Here is a 23,583-nt window from a genome sequence, read left to right as displayed (position 1 = left end):
CTGCTATTAGTATTACAAACTTGATCTATTTGATGATGAGGCCTGCATGCGTACGCGCCAGCAGCAAACTACACCAAGATCGTTTGAATTGCATCTTTTCATCTTTATTTCGCATAATATACTTTCACACAATTGTATCATGTTCATTATGTTTGTATCGTGTTAAACTACGTTAGAAGGAACCTCTGGGTGAAAACGGATTTAGTTGCCTGAATTTACCAATAAAATGAATGGAGTTGCATACACTGAAAAGAACTTATGAAAATATAGGTCTATCATGGGGTATTTGCCAATCTAGTGGCAAAGAAAGAAAAGTCAAAATTGTTTTTCAATACAAGTAGCACATATGTGGGAGTACAAACAATGGTATAAATGTCCATAATGAATATTTTAAGAATGGATTAGCTACCACATAAGTCATCAGTCAATCAGTCATTGTACTTGAATTAAGTATTTAGATAAAAAGTTATCTCTTTCAATTCAGTAGGCCTAGTATTTGCACCTGATGACACAATAGTGTAGGTGGGAGTGTACAAAGCAAATGCAATGCAATAAAATGAATCAGTTACCACACAAGTTAGCATTGTACTTGCTGAAGTAGATGTTTGATGTTAGATGACAATATATTCTTGCTGGTTTAAATATTTGCATTCTCCATGCATTCATTCTCAAGAATGTGGAAAGAAATGAAAATCTATTTTCATTCTGATTTACCTGAATAGGTTGCTTCAATTGAGTTATTTTGAGAAGTCTGATTGCAAGAAGGAAAGTTTGCTCAATTACAGGGTTGCCAAATCTGTGATTTCATTGCTAAATTTGGTGACATTTCAAGAATATTCCCAAGACTTTTGAAAACCAATAGTTTAAAAACAAATAGGGTGACTTTTCAAAATCGGCTCCCGCGACTTACGGTAGTTTTCCTGTCCCATAGAAATAGATGGTTGTGAGAAAAATTGAGTGACTTTTCAATTATTTGAACCACGATTTGGGCTAACAGTGCTTGGCAACCCTGCTGAAGTACATAGAGGGCTATTTAGTAATAGTATTTATGTACATTGTGTAGGCTGATGACAAAATTGATCTGGTAAAATTTCAGCTGGGTCTTGCTAATCAGGACACTTGAATAATTCCACTATTTGGAGTGCTGACTTTCTGTTTAGATTTTGGATCTTACATCAAAATAGGGGTGGGTGTTATGTGTCAGTGAGTGGATCACAGATATGTGCAATCGGCTTTGCTCTTGGTTCAATGGAAATATGCAAGAAGTCGCTGATGATGGAAGTGTGACCTTTGTGTTTAGATAAGGAAGATGTTTTCCACCCTCTTGTTACCAAACCTCCTAGCATTTTATAGGGCAAAGAAGCCTGAAGGTAAGTGCTGGCTTCATCAAGTTGAAGGCTAGCTTTGGTGAATGTCATCTTTGGACAGAAATGGGAATCTTTGAAAGGGGTCAGGATCTTTTGAGTGAGGCAAATGTTGGTCATTGGATTGGTCATTTGATCCAATTGCTTGATCTATTAATTTAAATAATCTATTTAATTAATTAATAAGTTTGTAACCATATTATTTAAGTTACCTGACCATCCCCTGACAAGTCATAGACACATTTTCTGCCTTCTGTCACAAGTACAACATTATTCACCATAAATGAACTAGGAAATTTGAAACTACTACCATAAAAAAATTCCCTTTAAAGGGAAAGCCAGCTTCAATGCAGAAGATGCCTTGTAATAAGTTTGGGTGGTGGCATTTTTAGGATCACTCTTTTTATGATCCATCATGTTTCATGACAGTCCACCAAACCATCAATGATGAGAACATGCACACAGAAACAGCAAACCAAACAACTCCTATAACTTCCTGTCAATTAATTACTCCAAATTGTTCTGTCTTTTTGTCTTTTCTGCCTTTTAGGCTACCCTTAGCTCATTATTAATATAAAGAAATGCAGTTTTTAGTTAATTGGCTAAAAACTGCCATCCTACTTGCCTTATACATGCACATTAATTTTATATTAATTCGCAATTTATACGTAATATAGCACATTATAAAATGTATAAAGACTGATATTGTTCAATTAAAATAGGCCTACATGTATATAAATTATACCCATATCAAAAATAGGCCCTGAAATTGCATCGAATTTTTCCCGTTGAAAAGACAAAACTGATGTTTAAGATAAATTATTTCATAAATGACATTTTGAGTCATTTTATCCATAAAACGATACAGGATATAGGATATTTTTACTTTGACTTTTACGTCCATAAAGGTTTTAATCATGTTATCAATACACTCACATCTCATGCTGTGCTGATCTCCAGGAGGTCTGCTAATGTAAATCTAAGAACGCCTGATAACAAGGATTCTATAATTTTCTTTCGTTGATATGCTGTGGAAACTATTATAGGCCTGGCATGAACTTTTAATGTCATATTTCCTTCAAACCATAACTTTTGAAATTCTCACTCGTTTTCATTCGTTGAAACGGCAAAACATACTTTCTTTTTCTTACAAATCCAATAACAGGTCTATTATATATTTTCACCATAAAAAGTTCCGCAAAGTAATTCAAACCAATGCTAGTACCCCGTAATCTCTTTAGCAAACAAAGACGATCTCCGAATTAGATCATAGCCAGCTAACGCTGGCGAAAACAAACCAAATATGAACTTACTTCCATCATGAATTTTAGAATAATATGAAACAACATTTTATGTTCAAAGTTGAAAATGTCACCTAGTCAGGATCTCTTGTGACCCAGTAACATTGCATAGCTGACAAAGTATATTGTCTGCAGAATATTTACAGTTTTTGCAATGTCAAAATAGTTCAACTCAATTTCCATAGAATTGACAAATAATGTTCAACATGTATCCAGGGCATTCCAAGCTAGAATTTGTATACAAGCCGACACAATGTGTGCCCTCATACTTGAGGACTTAGTTCAGTCAAGTATTACAATGTGCATACTAGATTTTCCTAGTTCAATGATATGCATGGAACACTGCCAAGTGAACTTTGGCTGTGGGGATCATCATTATTTTAGATACATGTGAGATGTTGCCACCAAACATTAAAGAATAAAATGCAATTAGTGTTTTGAAATGTGCTGGTAGTTCATGAACTGATGTCTCTTTTCAAAATGGCCGCTGGAGCTTTGCAAGATACAGCAAACATCACGCATCCATCATAAGATGCAATGTGCCATCATCAATAACCATGATTACTCGACTATTCATATGACTCCAGGGCAAAAATTCAGTGCCGGGCCTTTTGTTTTGCTCGTTAAATTCTTGCTAACATAGATCTTGGTATAATAAAAACAGGAAACAAAAACAGAATAACTCAAAAAGTTTTGTGGGAACAACACAAAAACAAGCTCGTAATTTTTGTGGTTATCCCATTTATGATATTCTGGTATCCATGCACGCTTGGTTTTTGTATTCATTAGTGGTTGGTTGCAGTTATGTATTTCAGTCAAGCGAGTGGGTTCATTTTATTATTTCAGATTATGAGTTGCTGGCAACACCTGACCACAAATATATTAGATTTTATTTAATGTCAACAAGAAATTTGGATTAAGTTGGCTTAATTTTGCAGGATTATTTATTGTAAATATTTCATTTTTCAGTTGTTCATTCTGATGCAAAGAGGAAGCTATATAGTTTGCTTGGTAACCAGCAACGGTCAAAAATCTGCGAAATAAAAATTAACAACAGCAAATAAATGCAGCTAGTACAAAATATGGTTTATTATAATTCAAGCAAGATAAATGTAACAGTACGAGATTAGTTAGTCTAAGCCTGTATCTTCTCAGGTCAAGATTGGACGTATGACGGGAAACTGGTAAATAACAACAAATGTCTATGCAGCCTAATTCCAATTACACTGACTGGTTAAATACAAAGGATCTGACTGATTTATTTGGATTTGATTTGCCCCATTTGTCATTTTTAAAGGAAATTCTTAGTGTCTGTCAAAGCTGTGTTTGCTAGGTCAAGCTTCACAGGTTAAGTAAGTCTTTATGAGCCTACACAGTGAAATCAAGTATTGTATTCTGGAAAAATGGTGTTTATCTGTAACTAATAAACTAAACTGTTGAAGTGCGCATACATGTAATAAAATAAAAATGAAATGTCCTACTTAAAAGGGCATTTCGTGATCCACAGCCTCATCCCCCACTTTTCTCAAAAAAAGTTGAGATTTTTATATCACTGGAAACCTCTGGCTACATAATGTTTATGTACAAAATATTTCTTGCAGATTAATTCGTTTAGCAAAGATATCGTGAAATTTGAATTTCGTTCTGGTGCACCAGAACGAAATTACGTGTTGTCTATGGAGCAGTGTAATACACATAATCATGCATAACTCGCAAACGCAATATCGGAATCAACTGAAATTTTGGAAATAAGCTTTTTTCGTGGACATGTACTGAAAAATGTCATAAAAAGAGGATGCTAGGATCACAAAATACTCCTTTAATATAAAATGGACATTTTACAATGGGAAATGTGGGCTGTCAAACCGACTCATTCATTTATAGTGTTAATGTTCTTGGGTTAGCTTCACTTGGAAAATATGTTTGTTAAGCGCTCTATTTAGAAATTAAAATGTCTACTACTATGATGTTTCACTTGCCACACAGCCCACGTCTATGGGCTAGACCGCAACGTCTATTTGAAGAATTAGGATTGTAGAGATTTTAGTTGATTAAAATGATCGGCTTTCTCCAAATGTCAGCTGAAAAGAGCAATTGGGATTGAGTAGTTCTGGCTTCAAGTTCAAGTCCTGAAGCGGTTTTTATTTTGTTTGTGTGTCCATTTTGTATGTGTATGTGTGTGTGTGGTAGTGAAAGATGCATTCCTGCGAGGCTGTGCGTGGACGGACGTTTGTTTGTGCTTCAAATTGGAAACAGTTGCAATTAAGTTTCAACTTCAGTCAATAAAAGCTGTGGGTTTATTTGAACGATCATGACGAACTTCATGAATGGAATTCCAATCTCGAGTGCCTACATACATAGCTGGTGCCTGCCAATACATAGTTTACTCCCACATTAGTGTGCTTTCAGTCGTCAGTAGTTAGGCCGCAACTGAAATTGAAAAATTTATAACAGATAAGATACAACTGAATAAAGTGTAGGCCTGCAATTATTCAAATTCGTTCTATGGACGGTATGTACTAATTGCCTTTAAAGTTTATTCTTTGAGTTACCTATAAATATTGACTTAACATATTGTGTTGTGATTTAGTTTGAAAAATAAATTTCTATTCTGTTGGATTTGACGTGGGCTGAATATTATTGTTTGATTTCAACTACGTAAGCTATGACCATGATTTATACTTCCCAATTTGATAAATGACAAAAATATTACCATGATTTTAACTAGTCAATTTGGAATCCTTGAATTATTATGAAATGGATATTAAAGGGATGCAGTCCATTGAGCTTTAGTGTGGGTTGTCATTCTCTAGATAGAATGGAGTAGGTGAAATAAACAAGTTGCCATGGAAACGATACAATAATACATCTGCCTACATGATTTTCATAGGACATTGGCTTCCATTTAATTGATCAGTTTGTTCCAATTTTGACTTGAACATGTGTGGAAATATAAATGCATAGTGTATTGTTGAATTGTTTCATCTTTGATAGGAGAGAGTCGGCTTTTATCACTCCATTGCTTTGAAACAAAAGGTATTGTTATAAGTGCAGCATCATGCACAGCTGTTTTATTTTAGAGGCAGTGTATCACTGTCCTTTCCCTGGAATCTGGATTGATCTACCAACAACCTACCAGTCTATTAGCTACTAGTACTACTTCTAGGTAGTATTCAATGCAATCACTACATCATGTGATTTTTAACTAAATGTGAAAAACACTCGAGGCTTGACTTAACCTATAGATCTTCTTAAGGATTTGGTCAAGAACTGCAGTTTATAAGTCATAATCTAGGCCACTACAGGCATCTTAAACATGTTAAAGAGAGAAAATTTAGTAAGGAATATGACTTAACTCAAAACATTATAGCAGAACACAAATCGTGCATTGCAGGAAACATATAAAGTTCCCGCAAATGCGGCATCTCTTGATGCGATGCCAAAAGCGTTCAAAACAAACAGGATTTTGTGATTAGGTGCTTTGAACTGGAAAACATCCCTAGTTCTGATATGCGTGTGCATGTTTTCATACAGACGTGTTCTATCTAGCCAATCTTTCAGAATTTCTGGTACTCGAGAAAGAACTAAAATGCAATTCAACCCAGCACATTAGCGAGTGGTGTCAGAGACTTTGTATAAAGCCTGTGAAATGCATTTATTCCTGGTGTAAAAATAGAACTGCTGGTATTGGCAGTTATAAGATTGATAGTTTGAACTCAAGATGGGGGAGAGAGATTTCATCTTCTTTTCTTTCTCTAGTGATCACAGATGGTGATGTTGATGATGATGACATCCTTGTTGGTGGTGGAGAAGTCTCGGGCTTTATGATGGCTTTTTCTCAAGCATTCCAAATTTGCATTGCCGCTTCCTGTATCTTGTCTGATGACTTGCTTATGATTTTCTTATGTGAAAACAGTGCCGCTATAAAAACAAGATTTCTCTTTGATGTGATTTTGCCTCGTGCCTCAATGCTAGAGCTCTGTTAATTAATTACTGCAGTAATTTTCACGAGGGTTTTACTTCCGCGAGGGTTTTATTTTCGGGAATTACGTAAATTGAGTTCCAACCATGTAGGTAACACCTCAAGAAAATATGTAATAATGTATAGGGAGTATTGGGCAGGATTGGGGAACCAAAAAAATAACAAATATCTCTCTCACTCCGAATCACGAAAGTAATTGTACGCGAAAATTACCTCTTATACAGTAGATACAAGAAGGTTGCAATGCTTAACAAATCTGATGAGATCAATACTGCTTTGAAACTATTAAAAGTTGACAGGTTTGTACCAGAAAATGACGATATTGGAACTACTTTATCACTTCACTCTGATCAATATCAATTTGTCTCAATGATGAATAAGTTTATAAAAATCTTCATACAATTACTATAAATTCCCTATTAGAGTAATTGCAACTAATAGGCAGACCGAGAGATACTTGTATTAATGCTTTCCAGGCGCCTTGTGATTTACCATACATATACATGTACTGTAAGTCAACATAATTATTAGATGAAATTCCTTTTTAAATGTCAGTTTATTCAAATAGCAAAGATATACAGCTCTATGATTCAGACCAAGTATGTTTTTTCACCTTTGGTGGTTCAGTTATTGATAAAATTGTAAATTTTTTAGAGATGTAGAGAGAGCGTTAGCACTGATGGAATGGGGTAAACAACATCAGTGCCATCAATCCATTAAAACCTCCATCATATATTATATCAATAGATACACTTTTTTGTTTCCCTATGAGGCACTCAAAATTCTCAGCGAAATGAATGAACTTGAACGTGAATACAAAAAGAAAGTGACAATTACTGATATTCCTGCAAGATAGAAGCAAGTATTCAAGCAATAGATTGTTAGCAACAAATTTGTTGCGTGGCATTGACATTTTCCAAGTAGATCCCAGTATGTCATTAATGTGTCCAATTCACATTTTCGAAAGGGCTAGCGGAGCCAATTGCGTGTGATGAAGCTTATATTGCTAGGTGCGAATCTTACATGTCTCTAAAGTCGCTGTCACTTCCTACGGATTCGGCTCGTTGCCTTGAGGGCTTTCGATGCACTTTACTGCTTGCTTAGGCATGTGGAAGAAATTGCTGAAATGCGCATCGTTAACTCTCTGGAATCACAGCTCTATTTCGTGCTCTCTAAACTCAGAACGGTATAGACTGTTGTGGGTTTTGTCGCCTGCTCTATATTTTCATGGTGGATGGTTTTATATAGACAGGGTCATGTAATGGTTGATTCCTAATCAAAATGCACTGTGATATTGTTGGTGAACTTCATAAAAGTGGAAATTGCAACCTATCTGACCTGTATTTTTTGTATGAGTGGAAAACATGTTGTTGTCTGTATAGTAACAGACATGAAAATATGTAAGTATTTCAATGTGTGTTGTATTGAATAGGCTACATAGTATCGTGCCAAGTGCATAAGTCATGTTACTGTGTTAAGCTTATTTAACAAACGTGTAATTATGGTAATATATGGGGAACAAATTGTAAGTAAATTTCTTTATTGATTCATAAATTTTGTTTTGGAAGTATTTGATAAGTAGGCACGAAAGATCAAATAACAAGATAGAGGTAGTCGTGACAATTTGTATGTTGTACGATTTCGAATAATACAGGCAATTCTTGGTCAACATTTTGCTTGTTCAAATACTTAACAGTTAAATTTGAAGTTCTAAGGCAGTTCAACACAATCTCTCAGATTACCAGTTTTTCACAATATATTGTGGAAAGTGCCCACGTTTGGAGAGGGGTAAATTGGAGGTTGTGAATAATAGTCTCGATTCTGTGACAAGTGTGTGTAGGTGGATTGTATGTAGGTGATATTTAGTTGTTATTGCTTGAATCGTCATGGCAACGGTAATTTTTACCCTCATTTTTGAATGATTTTTAAATTAAGCTATCCATCATGTGTTTATAAGCGTGATATGAGAAGGTTGACAGTATGGATGGATGTATTGCACTCAGCTCTCAATGTGCGCTGCTTATTGGAAATAAAGCCATGAAGTAACTCTACGCATATTGTGTCAGACATTTGCATATTAACGTGCTAAATGAAATCAGAAATGCAAGAACCGGATTATATATATTACCGGGACTTCTATGAAATATGGGAATAAGAGTGATGGATGAGTAGAAGCAATGCCATGAACACCATCTGATAGGAACCGTTTAGGCCCCCCCTATAGACTAATTGGCCTATGAACTTTTGAAAAAACCTGTGAAAATGTGTTTATCTGATTGTGTCGCTGGTGTTGAGTCACATTTTACGTGGAAATTTGGTATACCTGATATTGGCCTACAAACTAGGTAGTATGGATAATGTCAGACATGGATTATATTTTAATTACACTCCACCTGTCACATTTTATTCTGCACAATGTTAATATGCATTAAACATGGGCGTATAAAATGTAGGCCTATGAATATATGGAATCATTTAATTTTAAAGCCTACTGAGCATCTTTGGCAAGCAATTATAGCTATAACCGTGACATGAAAGGTGTGTCTTGCAAAAAAGACAAACAAATCTATGGTTTCTATTAAGCTCCTGCCTGCCCTTGTCTCTAAAGCGGAAAAGGAAAAACTCAGTGGTTCATTAGCAAACTTGCCTTTGCTTCTAAAACAGGATCCTGGATGAAAGTCAAGAGCTTTTCAAAGCACTTCTGTGACCATGGTGACTAGTGTGAGAAAGTGAATAATGATGAATTTATAAATAATTTAGCTACCTGACCCACCTCATAAATCAGCAATGTCAAGTTGAAAAACATTCTGTGATAAAAAAAAATGGGGACAACAGTCAACATTTAATAGTCCTTGTATGTGAGGTATGTGAGTTTACTTAAATCAACAGTTCAATTAAGGTCAAGGTTCACATAGTTTTCATTCATATATTTGTACAGATTTCTGTTAGTGTATTTAGTCTGAATGCAATACTGCCTCAAGTACTACCGTTTGTACTCCAACTTTTGGCGGCTTGAGAACGCGCCGTTGCCACAAGCGAGCGAATTGTATAGTAGCGGAAGGTCTTTGCTGTAGGGAAAAGGTTAGCCAATTCTAATTAACAGGCACTTAATTAACATTCAAGAGTTCTCCACCTACAGTTGACCTAGCCGTAGGTATAATTAATGGATTTGCTCTTCATCGCATATGATAGGGTCTAGGCCTCGTTTCTGTTTCGATGAGTTTTAACCCCTCACTAAAATTGTCAAATGCAGACAACATTTTATGTTGTTTTTTGTAAAAAAAAAAAAGTAAAAAAATAGTAAATTAACATTTTAATGGAATATAGCTTTTTTGGTTTGAAAAATACAAGGAAATGAGTGCAAACATGCCTAGTATTGATTCACTGTGTTGTTTTGATAGTTCTGTTGATAAGCAACCCATCATTTGTTGATAATGAGCACATGGCAATTAGCTAAAGGTGTAGCCATTGGGGACAGTGAACAAGGTGTGAAGTGCTCTACACCTGTGGGGAGCAAACAACACACTTTTGAATGAGGAAGAATGGTGGAATAATTGACATTTATCTGTGAAAGATGAGGAGGATTACAAAGGTGTTCTTTTGATTAGAATGTGGTTCTTTTTATTTACACAGTGCTCAATGGGTTCATGGGAGTGCATCTTGGCTTTAGAAGTTCCAATAATTATTTTGGTTATGGATCTGTGGTTGGGTTTGCCTTCAATATAATGGGTAATGCAATACAGTACATAATGCAATGCTTTGATGCAATGTTTATACAGGGATGCAGATATGTTAGCCTACAAACATCAATTTATGCATGTGTCTATGTCATCATCCAATGATTTAGGGCTATACACTACAGCAGGAGGGTGAAAGTGCATATAGGAACAATGCCAAAAAACTACGTCACGCCGGTCACGCTATTGTTCGACTTAAACTACATCATTCGCCATTTTGTAAATATTAACGCATGATCGTTGCTTTGAAGTTTCCACCGGCTAGTCTGTGGATAGCGCAAGAGCATGCTTTGACCATGCGCAAAAAAAATGAATATCATGAAGATGTTTAAGATTGATTCTTAGATGTTTCAAAAATTTAATACCGTCATATTGCATAGATTCATCAAAGAATGGTTTGAAGTACTAACCTTATTTAGTAATTTTAAAAAATCGGGAGAATTTTACAAAATCAATGTTTTTACCTGTCGGTATTACAACTCGTGAAACACATTAGTGATGTGCCTGGGTGACCTAATCTACTAACCTTTAACGTTTCCTCTATGAACTCTAACCCTCCTACAATATGGCGCCTATTGTCTAGAGTTAAACTACATCTTTCGGTGTGTTACGTAATACTACGATGCCTATCCCATTATATCGATCCCTGACTACAGCACTAGCATGATCTCAAGAACCGCTATCACTGACTATGGTTATTCATTAGGCCTAGGCCTATAGATAGGATATCAGTATTGCACCATGCTAACAAATTCACAAACACCTAACACAGATCAGTCATATAAATTATACTCCGGCATTCATAATTGCAACACCAACACCTTACCTATGATGTTTATCCATACCACTTTACCAACACTTCAGTGAATAACCACTGAGCTAGCATTAGCAAGCAAAACTTGCAAATGCATTATGCAAAAAAATAAAAGAAATAATACCCAATAAAAAGTGTTGGAGTGACATTGAAATGAAATGGAATGGAAACTCAGGCAAAGTACTGTGTGTGAACACTAGTGAGATAAGCTGCTTTCAGCTTTGTACAGGTTATCAACTTCTACCATTTATTCCGACACAGATTACCTCAATAGGCCCACCCATGGTGTGTTAAATAAAGTAAAATATAAGACTGAGGGGCGATTGTATTTTTTTAAATTGAAAATTTAGAATCTTCAAAAGTCAGCATTTAGCACTGCAGGGTATTTTCCAAATTGGTTCTACAAACGAGTAACCTAGGTAACCCAATATGCATGCGCAGCTCTCGTTTTTGCTCCCAACTGTATTTGACGCTTTGTGATATTGTTAAAACTCAAATGTTATTGTTTGCAATATTGTTTGTACATGTAGCCGTCTAATTGAAATTTGATTGCCGAAACTGATACTGATATTAAATTTTTGTTGTTACACTGTGGTCAAGGTGACGCACACATTGCTTGTTATTAGTAAGCCATATTTTTGCTTTTTTGTGAGATCATTTTTGTCCTTGTTGGAAGAAATGCCTCATACAATGTGCAGTACACCATACCAATGCAATATGTTGTCTCTACTACAACATATGTAGGTCATATACATTACAATCGGTTTTGAAAGTTGTAAATTTAAGAGAAATGCTTGCCATACATGTACCCTTATGGGTGACTAATGTCACTTAAATATTTGGGGAAATACTGTTATTTTTAGTGTATTAAAACAGAAAAAAAATTATTGATGTAGGCTTTCAAGATATTGTGATGTGATGCCACAAAGTTGTGGGCCCAAATGCTACCCCATCGCATAGCAAATGCAAGTTGCATGGATGGTTCATACCACATTAAAAATCAGAATAAAATACTGCAGCCACCCCCACCCCACCTCATCCCACCCACATCCAGTTATTGTTGGAGACCCATGAAGAAGGTCTGCTTTAAAATTGTTATTCATTGTATATCTACAGCCCTGACTGAGGCCTAGAATGTTACCTATCCAGACCATTTTGCATTCAGTGCATGAATTTGATAGGATGTGTAAGAAATGTTTTACTGTGTGTCTAATAGTTATTGTCACCTTCCATGCCTACTGTCTGCGTTGGTGTTTTATATTCGCAGCTGAATGCAATAAAACACAAAAACACTGAAGTGTCATATTTGTGAAATTTACATATGAGTATGTGCAATGCAAATATCACATTTACTGTCAATGTTGTGCCACCATGTCACTTACAACACAACATTTTCAAATGTGGGACAGAAATAGTATTAGCCAAAATATTATTAAATGATTATCATTAAAAATTGTTCAATAGTGAATTCAGTAAATCAAATAATAACACAATGATGGAAAAATTGGGTTTTTAACTCTTCACCATTTAAAAGGTTAAATTGTAAACCCCCTTTAATAAAACCCCATTGAGTACAAATGTAGGTTCTATATCTATGCATGTATGGTTCTATTCATACATTACAAAACATTAGCTGTAGCCACTATCAATTATAGAGGACAGTATTCCATCTTGGCTAATCAGCTGGGCATCAGTGACAGGTAGCAATCACACACTTTACTCTCTGGAACCTACATTTTGATTTAACATATTAAACCAGTACTCAGGTAATTTGAAAAACGAGTAATAAACATTGACAGTGGTGTGAAAAATGAAGTTCATCCAATTTTTTTAAAAGAGAGGCAGGACCACAACAGCCAACCCACATACATCTGTTCCAACCCTAGCCCTTCCTTTTCATCTATTTAACTAATGGAATGGGGTCAAATGTTTGTAAGCAAACCTCTTTTCCTTGATACAACAGGACCAGCCCTATCTGCAGAGTTTATTCCAAGTTGAACAAGAGCAGTACCTTTTACAGGCCCCTAGACAATTGGGATATTTTTCCAAGTTCAAAGCCATTTGCTGGGCTGCCACTATACATGTATTACTAATCGGCACTGCCCAATTATTGTGTGTGTGTGTATACATTGTATATGTGTGTGAGTGAGCGAGACTTGTCGTTAGTAAGCAGTTCACTGCTGTGGCTTGCCAGGAGAGGTTGTGCTGTATATACCACAGTATTTTTGAGTTGAACCTATCAGCAGTTAAGATCAAATGGGTCATCGGCAAGCTGCTACCCTCCTCCCTGGCTACTTGGGCTAGCTAATTTGCTTTTCTACTTGGTCCTGGTGACAAATGTATGGTATTCGTGCAAGATTTAACTGGGTATTTGCTGGGATTGTGTTGAACTGAAATTTGCCAGTTTTTATTTTGTGGTGTAAGTATTGAAACAGTAGATGCTATAAAAATCAAAATTTAGTTCAGGTTTCTCTAGATGAGAATGATGAGAATCAACATAACAATGATGCTTTGCAGATTGCTACAGTTTTGAGGTACTTGTTCGTAAAAAAAATGAACCTTTGTTTTATTTTGCTGTTGTGGTGTGGAAGTAGGATGTTTACAATGTGATTGTGATGATAATTTTGTTTGTATTTACAGAATTGGATAACCCTTGAAGCTTTGCCTGTACTTGGCATCACCTTTGGGTAATCACTGCCTAGCTCACTGTCATTGTAGCCGGAAGTTTTTGTTTCTATTCACAGGATTAACTAACTGTACATGTAACCATTAATATCGCGTAACACTTCATCACTCGCTCACTCAAGCAGGCAGTTAGTCAGTCCAGTATCCACGGCGAGTCATCTATTGGGGTTTATTCACTCACCAAGCCAGATGGTGAGGAGTCATTACAACACACGACCCTTGACTAACAATTGTAGAATCACAATCGCAACTTGTACATTTTGTATCCTGCTGTGAAAATATAGCTGATCATACATGTAGATTTGTGTGAACACCGGAGTCAGGATTATACTTTACTTCAAAATTGACATATCCCATGGAATACTAGCAAGGATATATAGTTATCGTTTCCTTTATTGTTTCGTGCCTGGAACACATATATTTTTTTTCAACTGACACTTGTTTTTGGAATAATACAAGGAAATTATATAACAATGGCATCGCTTGTATGTAGACATCTCTCCTCGTATAGGAATATAGCAGTTAATGTTCTAGCGATTACGACTGTACTACTGACTATGCTTTCATGGACTATGTGTTATGTAGAAGCAAATGAGCCTGCTGATGTTAGGGCATGGTTTGAATTACATAGCATTCCAGAGGATGATTTAAGACAACATAATAAAGACACTGCCTCATCCTCCTCATCTACTAGAACAAATACAAAACATTCAATATGGAAGCCAGTATCACAGGGAGATGGTATTGGGGATACCATAGCAACTGTTGGAAGGGTATTCAAGTATGCCATTCCTAAAGATGCATTTAGAGGAGATATTTCAAGATACCAGGTGAGTATCACATCCTGAAAAGGATGCCTTTAGCATGTTTGTTTTATGTTAACCCTATGAGAACTACTTGCCGATTGGCCAAAATGAATATTGTGTCCATTATCAAGGAGGGTATTAATATTAAGACCATCTGCAAATGCAAGTTTGGCCATAAATAGTTTAAAGCCTAGTCATAATTGGCAATTGAAATGAGCACTTTAAGTTATCAACCAATCAGAAATGCTGTTAGATGACCAGTAGTGTCCAGGGGATTAAGATGTTAATCTGATGAGGAAGGGTAGTGTGGGTTTTATACAAACATTTCAGACTTTTCGGAAATGGTTGATGATAGGGTTTGTGAAGTTCTGAGAATGGTATCCTCGAGTGAAGTTGGTGTAGGATATATTTTTTTAGATGTAAATTTTGTTATTAGAACTTTGTTTTTGTTATTTTGTGTTAAATTATTGAGGTATGTGTAGTAGTGGTAGAAATTTGTGTTTGTTTGTGGTCAGCATAGATGGCCATTATCTCATATGCCAGGTCACTCGGACAAGTCTCTGAAAACAAAACGTTCAGTTCGTGATCAAATTGATGTTATTTAATAATCCAAATTACACTTGTCCCTTTGCATACATGAGGTAATTGTCAAATTTACTGATCAAAAGAAAAAGTAGTTGATAAAACCTACACAGCAAATAGTTTGGGATTTAGCGATTTACAGTATTTTAAGTTTGTAAAGCTATGTGGGTTATTGGTTGATTGTTTAGTTAAGAGAAAATATTTTTATGGATATTTGTCATAAATTTTAATATGTGTTTGTTTGTGACGGTATTTGTGGTTATTTTGGTATGCATGTAGAGAGGGTCTTGTGGTAGTGTAGAGTCATTCAAGCTGAAACTTCCCATTATGTCCGATTAGAACCTGCGTCAATGGCATTATTCCTTGATTCCCACGACGACGTTTAAAAATTGTATTCTAGTTCAATGTCAGGTGCACTTTCAATCTCTTTTCTATTTTTTCCCTTCCTATCTCCAGATAACAGAAGCGGGTAAAGAGCAGCTACCAAGCTGGCTATTTTATACTGGTGAGACACAGACACTAGAGGGCATCCCATCAGAATCTGACATGGACCAGTACTACATAACAATCATTGCATTTGGCAAAGAAACAAATGGTACTGTATCCCAAGCCACTGATGTGTTTTCGGTGAATGTTGTTCCGGATTTAACTGGACAATCAGGTGCTACTGCTGCCACGCCAGTACAAATTGGACCGGTTCGAGGCGTGAAATGCAGCAATGATGAACCAGGAGTTACAGCAACAATAGTACTCGATGCAGACTGGGGAAAGCTGGGAGCTAAAAATCGCATGGAGTCCATTTCAAAAATGTCGCAGAATTCGAGGCTTGGCGTAGAGCAATTTCGGCTGTTGCCTATTGGAAGTAAAAGCTTACTGGGTGAATCTGTTCTTGTAGCTGGTCCGGGTAACGTGAAAAGACCAGAGCATCCAGGTGTCGCACTGAGCTGGCAAATTGGCTGCGGAACTGATGCCGGTAAATTCCCTGTTGTGACTATATTAGAATTGTCATCGAAAGATGGATCAATGGCGACAAAGCTCGGACATAACATTATTGGCTGGCATGTGACAAACGGTCAATCAAAAGTAAAACGTGTTCGACGACAAGCAAACTTAATGGGTACCCCAGTACCAACACCACTTCCGACAGATATGCCTCCAAGACCAACAGCCACTTTAGTTGTTCCATCAACTCGTGTGGTACCCACTCAAATGTCGCCTAGCGTTATGCCTCCAAAGATGACACAATCAATGATTGTCACTATTGCACCCACTCGCTCATTTGGTCCAATCGAAGAAACAACTATGATGCCTACGTCAGGAATGATCAAGCCCACACCACAGCCACCAATGAAAAACACGCGTCCCAAACAGAATGTGCCCTTAACACGCGTTGATGCAACAGCACTCAAAGTCTTCAGCTTCCAGATTCCGAAACATACATTTATAGACGCGGAAGAAGGCAACACAAGAAAATTGCGACTTGTGTTGATGACACCGGACGGGGCAGAATTACCAAGCAACTCCTGGGTACAATTTAATAAGCAAACGCAAACTATGGAAGGTTTACCTCTCAAAAAAGATGTGGGAAGGCAGGAATATCTTCTTGTAGCACAAGACAAAATGGGATTGACAACACGTTTGGTCTTTGAACTGGTTGTCAATGCGGCACCCAAACTCAGTGAGAATCCTCCCCCTGTGACCATGGGAATGGTTTTAGATATTGACTTTAATGAATTTGTTACTAATCCTGCAGTAAAAGCAGAAATCTTGAACAAAATTGCATCTGTCTTCGGTGATCCAGATGCAAGTGCCATCACATTCACAGACATTCAAGAAGGCTCTGTGATCTTGTCATGGACCAACAATACACTTCCAACGGATGGCTGTAACAAAGAATTGATTGATTCCATCATGTCCAAATTGGTTGGACCAGATGGCGAACCAACGCAAGAATTGATTGATGCTTTTCATCCGTTGAAAGTTAGCAGCGTTAATGCTATCGCAACAGGAGCGTGTGCTTCTACTACAAACCAAGTACCTTATAAAGACACTACTCCAATAATGACAACTGCAGGAGCACCAGGTAGTGGCAAGAGCTCTAGTAAGTCGATAGTAACGACTGTAATAGTACCAATACTCATTGTTTCTCTCATCATTATAGTAATAGTATGTGTTATTGTTATCATTCACTGCCGAAGAAGTCGGAAGCATAAGTTAGCCCAAGAAGACCAGAAAACTTTCAGCAACAAAGGCATCCCTATTATATTTGCTGAGGAACGTGAGGATGGGGAGAAACCTCCCACTTCATCATCGCCACTTATCATGCGAGAGGAAAAACCACCTATATCTCCGCCTGATTATGCCAGCCCCAATAAAAATAATTCACGTAGTAAGAATAGCGGCAGGCAAAATGTACCTATGGTTGAAATATCGGGTTCGTCGCCATATAAACGCCCACCTCCTTTAGCTACTTCCACACCGGAGAGCCGTAATCAAAGACCGGGAAAGAAACCCGCGTACAGAGCGCCCCCTGCATATGTACCCCCGTAGTGCACCCTGGAAATATCATGGTAGCTTCAATTAACTTATACATTATTTTTTGATGAAAAAAAAAGACTCGCAGAACTGAGAATGGAGACAGAACTCCCCAAACAGACTGACGAGTTGATGGGTTAAGATAAGAAATTGGAGTTTCTGTGTGTTTTTACAACTTTTTCAATAAGATTGATTTTGAGAAACCATATCTTCTGCTTCCAAGGCACCCACCACTTTATTGACAATCACATGTTATTATTTGTATGCGTTCGTTTCTACGTATATGCACCTCAGTACACGCAGCATGCATCGCTGACTACCTTGATTTATGTACGTACTCTACTATTTGCCATAAGGGACAACATCATATAACACGCGCAGTGAAACCAGAGAGTTGCTTCATCTAGGATGACATGGTGTTTAATGCATAATTTAGTTCAAAGTGAATATTATAGAGTTTGTTATGACATTCAACTCCTCAAAATAAGCCTGCATATTATGAAAGTGCGTTATTTTGTGTACTGCTAATTTAAACCCGAATCATTTTGTCATCTCTGATACTGTAAAATCCTGTCTGACATTTAAGTGATGAATACCTTGAAACTTTAATGATATACATTAAATGTATTGTGATCATTTATTTTTTATCAGTCAGCTTTCACCGTTACAAAAACGTGTCACTTTCAGTCATCCATGTAGATGATTTTGTGTGATGCAATTTTACTGTTAATTGGCTCAAACTTCAAAGGAAACAGGTTGATGAAATCTACTATCTAATTTAAATGTTTCTGAAGATATTTTGAAATAGGCCTTTTTTATTTGTACATTTCTGATAATCAAAATTTTGAGCTTTAGCATGCACAATTTGCAAGGTAAGAATTAATTTTGTGCTTAGGTGGAAAAAATATGAATTTAATTTCACAGCTCTTATTAGTCATCGTTATTATTAGTCATCAAAATAAGTGAATTTGAAATAATGAAATTACTGAATAACATGAAATAAATGGCTAGACGAGATTAGAATGTAGCATAGGGCCGGCCTAGTTATGTGCTAACTTACTGGTAGTTCTGATCTTGTCTTGGTCCTTGTTTTGATACAATTTCTGAAATATTTATAAACATAAAATTTGTACAAAAATAGCAGTTCATTATATTATTAGTGAAAATATAATTTTGTCCTGGATTTTTTTTTTTGTGTGTGTTATTTTGGTGTTTTGTAAGACAATTGGAACTCTAAAATGAGGTTTTTGAAGTTTTTGTTGTCTAGGTTTAAAAAATGTACCAAAGGAGTGGATTTCTGTGGAATCTTATTTACAGCGTCAATGTGTATTATGTGACCCGTTACAACAAAAGGTACCTTATTTTGGAAGTGGAGATTTTATATTAATTTAAGGTTATCTTTAAAATGAGACCAAAATGATTTCCATTGAGGAAATATGATAAAAAGCAAGTGAATTTTCTTACAATTTTCTTTATATTTTGCAAATTGTAATCACTTATATCTCGGAACTAGTCTGGGCAACTTAGGTACCTTATGCTGTAACAGGTAACATTTATATGAGAGTAATAATATTGTTAAAATGTCATGTAGAGAAATATTATGCAATAGCAAGTTAGGTGACACGTTAGTTTAGTGCCCACGCCATTGTATTTTACATGAAATAATTACTCGCCCAGTCCCCGGATGTTTTTCGTAGTAAACATAATCCATCTGTGTTGTCACTCAGAATAAAGGTGTGTTTGCATGGTGGTATTGAACTTGGAATGGATCAATTTTTCGTACATTTTGGCTGTGTTTTGTGGGAAAGAAAATCCATGGCACATAATTATGGGGGGTTCACATTTTATCCAAACCCCATGTAAGTTGTATTGTTGTTATTTTGTGTTGTTATTGTCATTTTGTTGCTGTTGTCATTTTGTGTGGGGCTGGGAGCAACATTTCTTCCTGTTCAAAATATTTCCCCTGGGTTTCTTGTTTGCTCTGCTTCCAAGTGGGCATTTGGACAACATTCTTGCGAATAAGATGCTGTGATTACAATGTACTTCTTGAAATCTGTCAACTGTCATGTTAAAAAACCTCTTTGAACAAAACAAGAAGGGGCTATTTCAACAACTCATTGAAATGTTCGAGTGCCAAAATTGAACGATTTCAAATCTCAGAATGATCATGCTCCACACCAACATTAAGAGGTGACATTGGGACATACTATCAAAATTATTACCAGTTGTATCACATGTTCATGCTGAGAGTAAGATCTTCCATGTCTAACTTGAATTACATGTACTAGAGTATTTATTGTATGAACTTTTGTTCTTTTGTACCAAAATTAAGCATCATCAACAGTATGAATTTAGACTGTATATTCTAGTCAATTTTAGCTACGTGTTTTATATGTGTTTTCATGTACTAATATTTATGTACTATAGTTGTTGAGGTTCTGATGAAATCTATTTAATGATTTTTTTGTAGAACGGAGACAAAATAAAGCGAAATGTAATTAGCTTTTGAATACCTGAAATAGTTATAAATACAAGAACAACTCTAAATAGCTCTATATTTTCATTTCCACAGTACATTTATGTATTAGATAGTACTCGTATTTCAATATTATTTGTCCAAAATCTGGATGTTGAAGTACATTATGTAGAATATTCATGTATTAACTGAAATTAAGGTCCAATTAGTACGAGCTTATAAATTAAACAAGTGACCAAGATTTTAAATCATTCACATTTTCTTGCACTATAATCTTATAAAATAGTTTTATACAAACATCTAAAAATTACTATCCTACAAAATTATCTTGAACCCCTGAAACTTTGGGGTATAGAGATGTGTACAATTCTGTAATTACAATATACATGTTTTTGAACTGAGGAGATATGCCGTGGGCTGTGCATATATTTGGAAAGTAAATTTTTTAAGAGTTCAGGGAAAAATATGAGGCTTTTGAGAACATTCAAAACACAGGGCGCTGTAAGGGAGAGTTTAAAATCAAAGACAGTTTTGTGAAACCGAAATTCCCCACAAAAAATAAGAATTAACAATTGTGGTTCTTGCAAGATATTAAAATTTGTTGATAATTCATGTAAAAATCAACAACTTTGCTGCTCACGAAGGTGCTGTTTTTATTCAACAAAATGTACAACTTTGCTTGTTCAAGAGAACCAGTATTATGGTAACTACTAAGAATTTGTACATTTTGTTAAAAATAAATATTTGTTTTTGTTTTTATTATGAAATAAATATAAAAGTTGCAACTGAATATTCTTTCCAGTCTGAAGATCTATATATGTAACTTTCAAATATACCTGGTGGCTCAGTGATTTTGAGTTGAAATCGAAATAAATTTTAATGGAAATTTGGCTATATATCGCATTATGTGTTTAAATCAATAGTATACAGATTTCGTTTCATTTCAATATCCCTGCCCTAACACTAGTAACAACCAGCAACAAAGCTGACAGGCTGAAAACAGAGTAAGGCCCATTTCATACTTTGATTCGCAGGCACAAATTTTTCGCTCCGATAAACCTTGAGCAAAATTGTACTATATATATCTGCCATAAAGAAAACCTTCCTCTAAGCAAATTACCTCAAATTGGATTTCTTTTAACTTCTGCCAAAATTCATTCGCGATAAATGTTTCTGATTGGGCATGCTGTTAATTTTGAGATGAACCAGCAAAATGAACCTGGAGATAAGTTTCAATACATCAAATTATTTTAACAGACGATAAATCATTCGCAAATTATGTCACGGCAACAAATTAGTGTCCGCGAATACCAGTATGAATCAAACTTAATTGAACTTGAAATCACTGGACTGTGCAACCAATGGGTATATTTGAAAGACAAAGAAACTATCACTAAAAGCCAATAAACTTTCCTACAGCTCATGAACTTTGGGCATTACATTGATAATTTGCCCATGTCCCATAATATATTGCACTTGTGACACTTTTTTTACCATTTCAGTATATAATCCCTATAGACCATTCCTATGATTGGCACTTTCCTGTCGTTGATGGAGTGAACATCAATATTACATAATGAGGACAGTAGGGTTTTCTTATGATGAGAAAATAATGGAAGCGAGGTAATGTTTACCCCATCATCAACAGCAGGAAAGTACAAATTATAGGAATGGTCTAGATACCACCATATTTAATATGTTAAGGTTGAACATGCTCACAGATGATTTGCACATCGACAATGAGTTACAATGTAGTTTTGGTTGCTTTGCATTCTGGGTATTTATTACTCAAAAAGTGAATTCACGTCCTGCATAGTGCATACAGTTAGCGACTAGAGTCATTTCAATCTTTTCGCTATTTATTTGTGGACCTGGGTAAATGATCAATTTGAAGATTCTAGATGGTTTTGAATATATGCAATTTTAGGGGTTTTTCTACCAGAAGTCAAGTTGTATTGAAATTCCTTCCTACAATGCAATAGGCATATTGCATAATAATAGATTATGTTCTGAGATTATCCATCTCCTTTATGCGATCACAGCTATCACATTATGGGGAGGAATTTTGGCACAAATTGCCTTCTGGTAGAGGAACTCTAAATCTGTGTATTATGGAATTTTATGTGGCTCTGATATCACTAAAGCTTTATGCATTGAAAGTATGTAACACTTTTGTCTAGTTTTGAAGATGGAAGTAAAGTTGGGTACTTCTTTTTAATTCACTGAAGTTTTCTTGATATCAAGTTATTGGTGATAGTTCCACACGTTGACTGGTTCCAGTTATTAATTGTATATATTACATTACTCAAGTATATTTATTATGTTATATTATATATGTTTGTAATCTTTTATTCAGAAGTACATAAAATAGTAGTACTATTTTCTTTCTAGGTTGACAGACTCGTTTGACTAGAATATATAATTTCATCTACGATAAGGTCTTGTCTTCTTCAAAAGGATACCTCTTTTCGTGTATCTTGTAAATTTGTGTTGTTATATAACAGTTGATTTAAAATGCAAGCAAGAAAATAATGACTATCAACAATATATAATGGAATGATGATACCTGAATTTTAATAATAATCTTGATAAAATATTTGTTCTTATCTTGCTGTTGGGGTAAAAATTAGTTTACAAAAGGTTGAAAAAAATAGGTTGGAACAGAGACTGAATAAAGCAAATCTGCAATAGAGAACCAAACATTTGTATTTCCTCTACTTTACTTATTTCACTTTTTTTTAACTCCCTAATAACATGTTATGATTTAATTGATTTCGAAAAGTAGGCCTACTATGTATGCTTTTATGAATATATCTGAAAAGCCGAAAAATGCTGGAAGCGTAGCTTTACTTTCGCACAAAACTGGCACAGGATAATAAAATAAAGTAGGAAGATGTGGAAAGATATAAAAAATAATGTAGGAAGAATGAGGCTGGCATGTTAACCTGGTTTTTGGCAGAAATGCATACAGCACGCTTGAATTGATAGTTATGTAGTTGATAGTTGTCTTTACAGCGTAGTGCATTGGAAATCAGTGGTAAGCATTGGTAAGTGATTATCATCTTTTATTGCACTTGTTGATGGGAGCTAAAAGATATACATGTATCTACTTAATCTGGTGGGTGTTTTCTGTTATGATAGCTTGATCAGTGTTTGAGATCAGATTCTTTCACTTTTAGGAGGAAAGAAGAAACTTCTACAATGTGCTTGTGCTGAGACAGGTGATGGTACTTAGTGCTAAGTGAACCAGACATGTTAAAACAGGCATATGCATTCGTTAACCTTATTGGCAAATTATTCA

At 35.6% G+C, this 23,583-nt stretch overlaps 2 protein-coding genes across 3 annotated transcripts in view; both read left to right on the top strand.

Moving 5' to 3' along the window:
- The window catches only part of LOC140148703 (dystroglycan 1-like), a 92,556-nt gene that overhangs the window by 38,468 nt on the left and 30,505 nt on the right, over positions 1-23,583 (top strand).
- Positions 7,790-22,982, top strand: LOC140148704 (dystroglycan 1-like). 2 transcript variants are annotated; one of them, XM_072170747.1, is made up of 3 exons: positions 7,790-8,047; positions 13,839-14,713; positions 15,728-22,982. In XM_072170747.1, the coding sequence occupies exons 2-3, from the start codon at positions 14,357-14,359 to the stop codon at positions 17,819-17,821; spliced, it is 2,451 nt and encodes an 816-aa protein (XP_072026848.1). In that variant the 5' UTR covers positions 7,790-8,047; positions 13,839-14,356; the 3' UTR covers positions 17,822-22,982. The 2 variants fall into 2 exon arrangements, with proteins under 2 accessions (XP_072026848.1, XP_072026847.1); XM_072170746.1 differs by lacking the exon at positions 7,790-8,047 and adding an exon at positions 13,259-13,617.

The sequence above is a fragment of the Amphiura filiformis genome, chromosome 3 (assembly GCF_039555335.1).
Source record: "Amphiura filiformis chromosome 3, Afil_fr2py, whole genome shotgun sequence".
Taxonomy (NCBI): Eukaryota; Metazoa; Echinodermata; class Ophiuroidea; order Amphilepidida; family Amphiuridae; genus Amphiura; species Amphiura filiformis.
The sequence above is the reverse complement of the archived record's forward strand: the minus strand, read 5'-3'. Positions and strand labels throughout refer to the sequence as shown.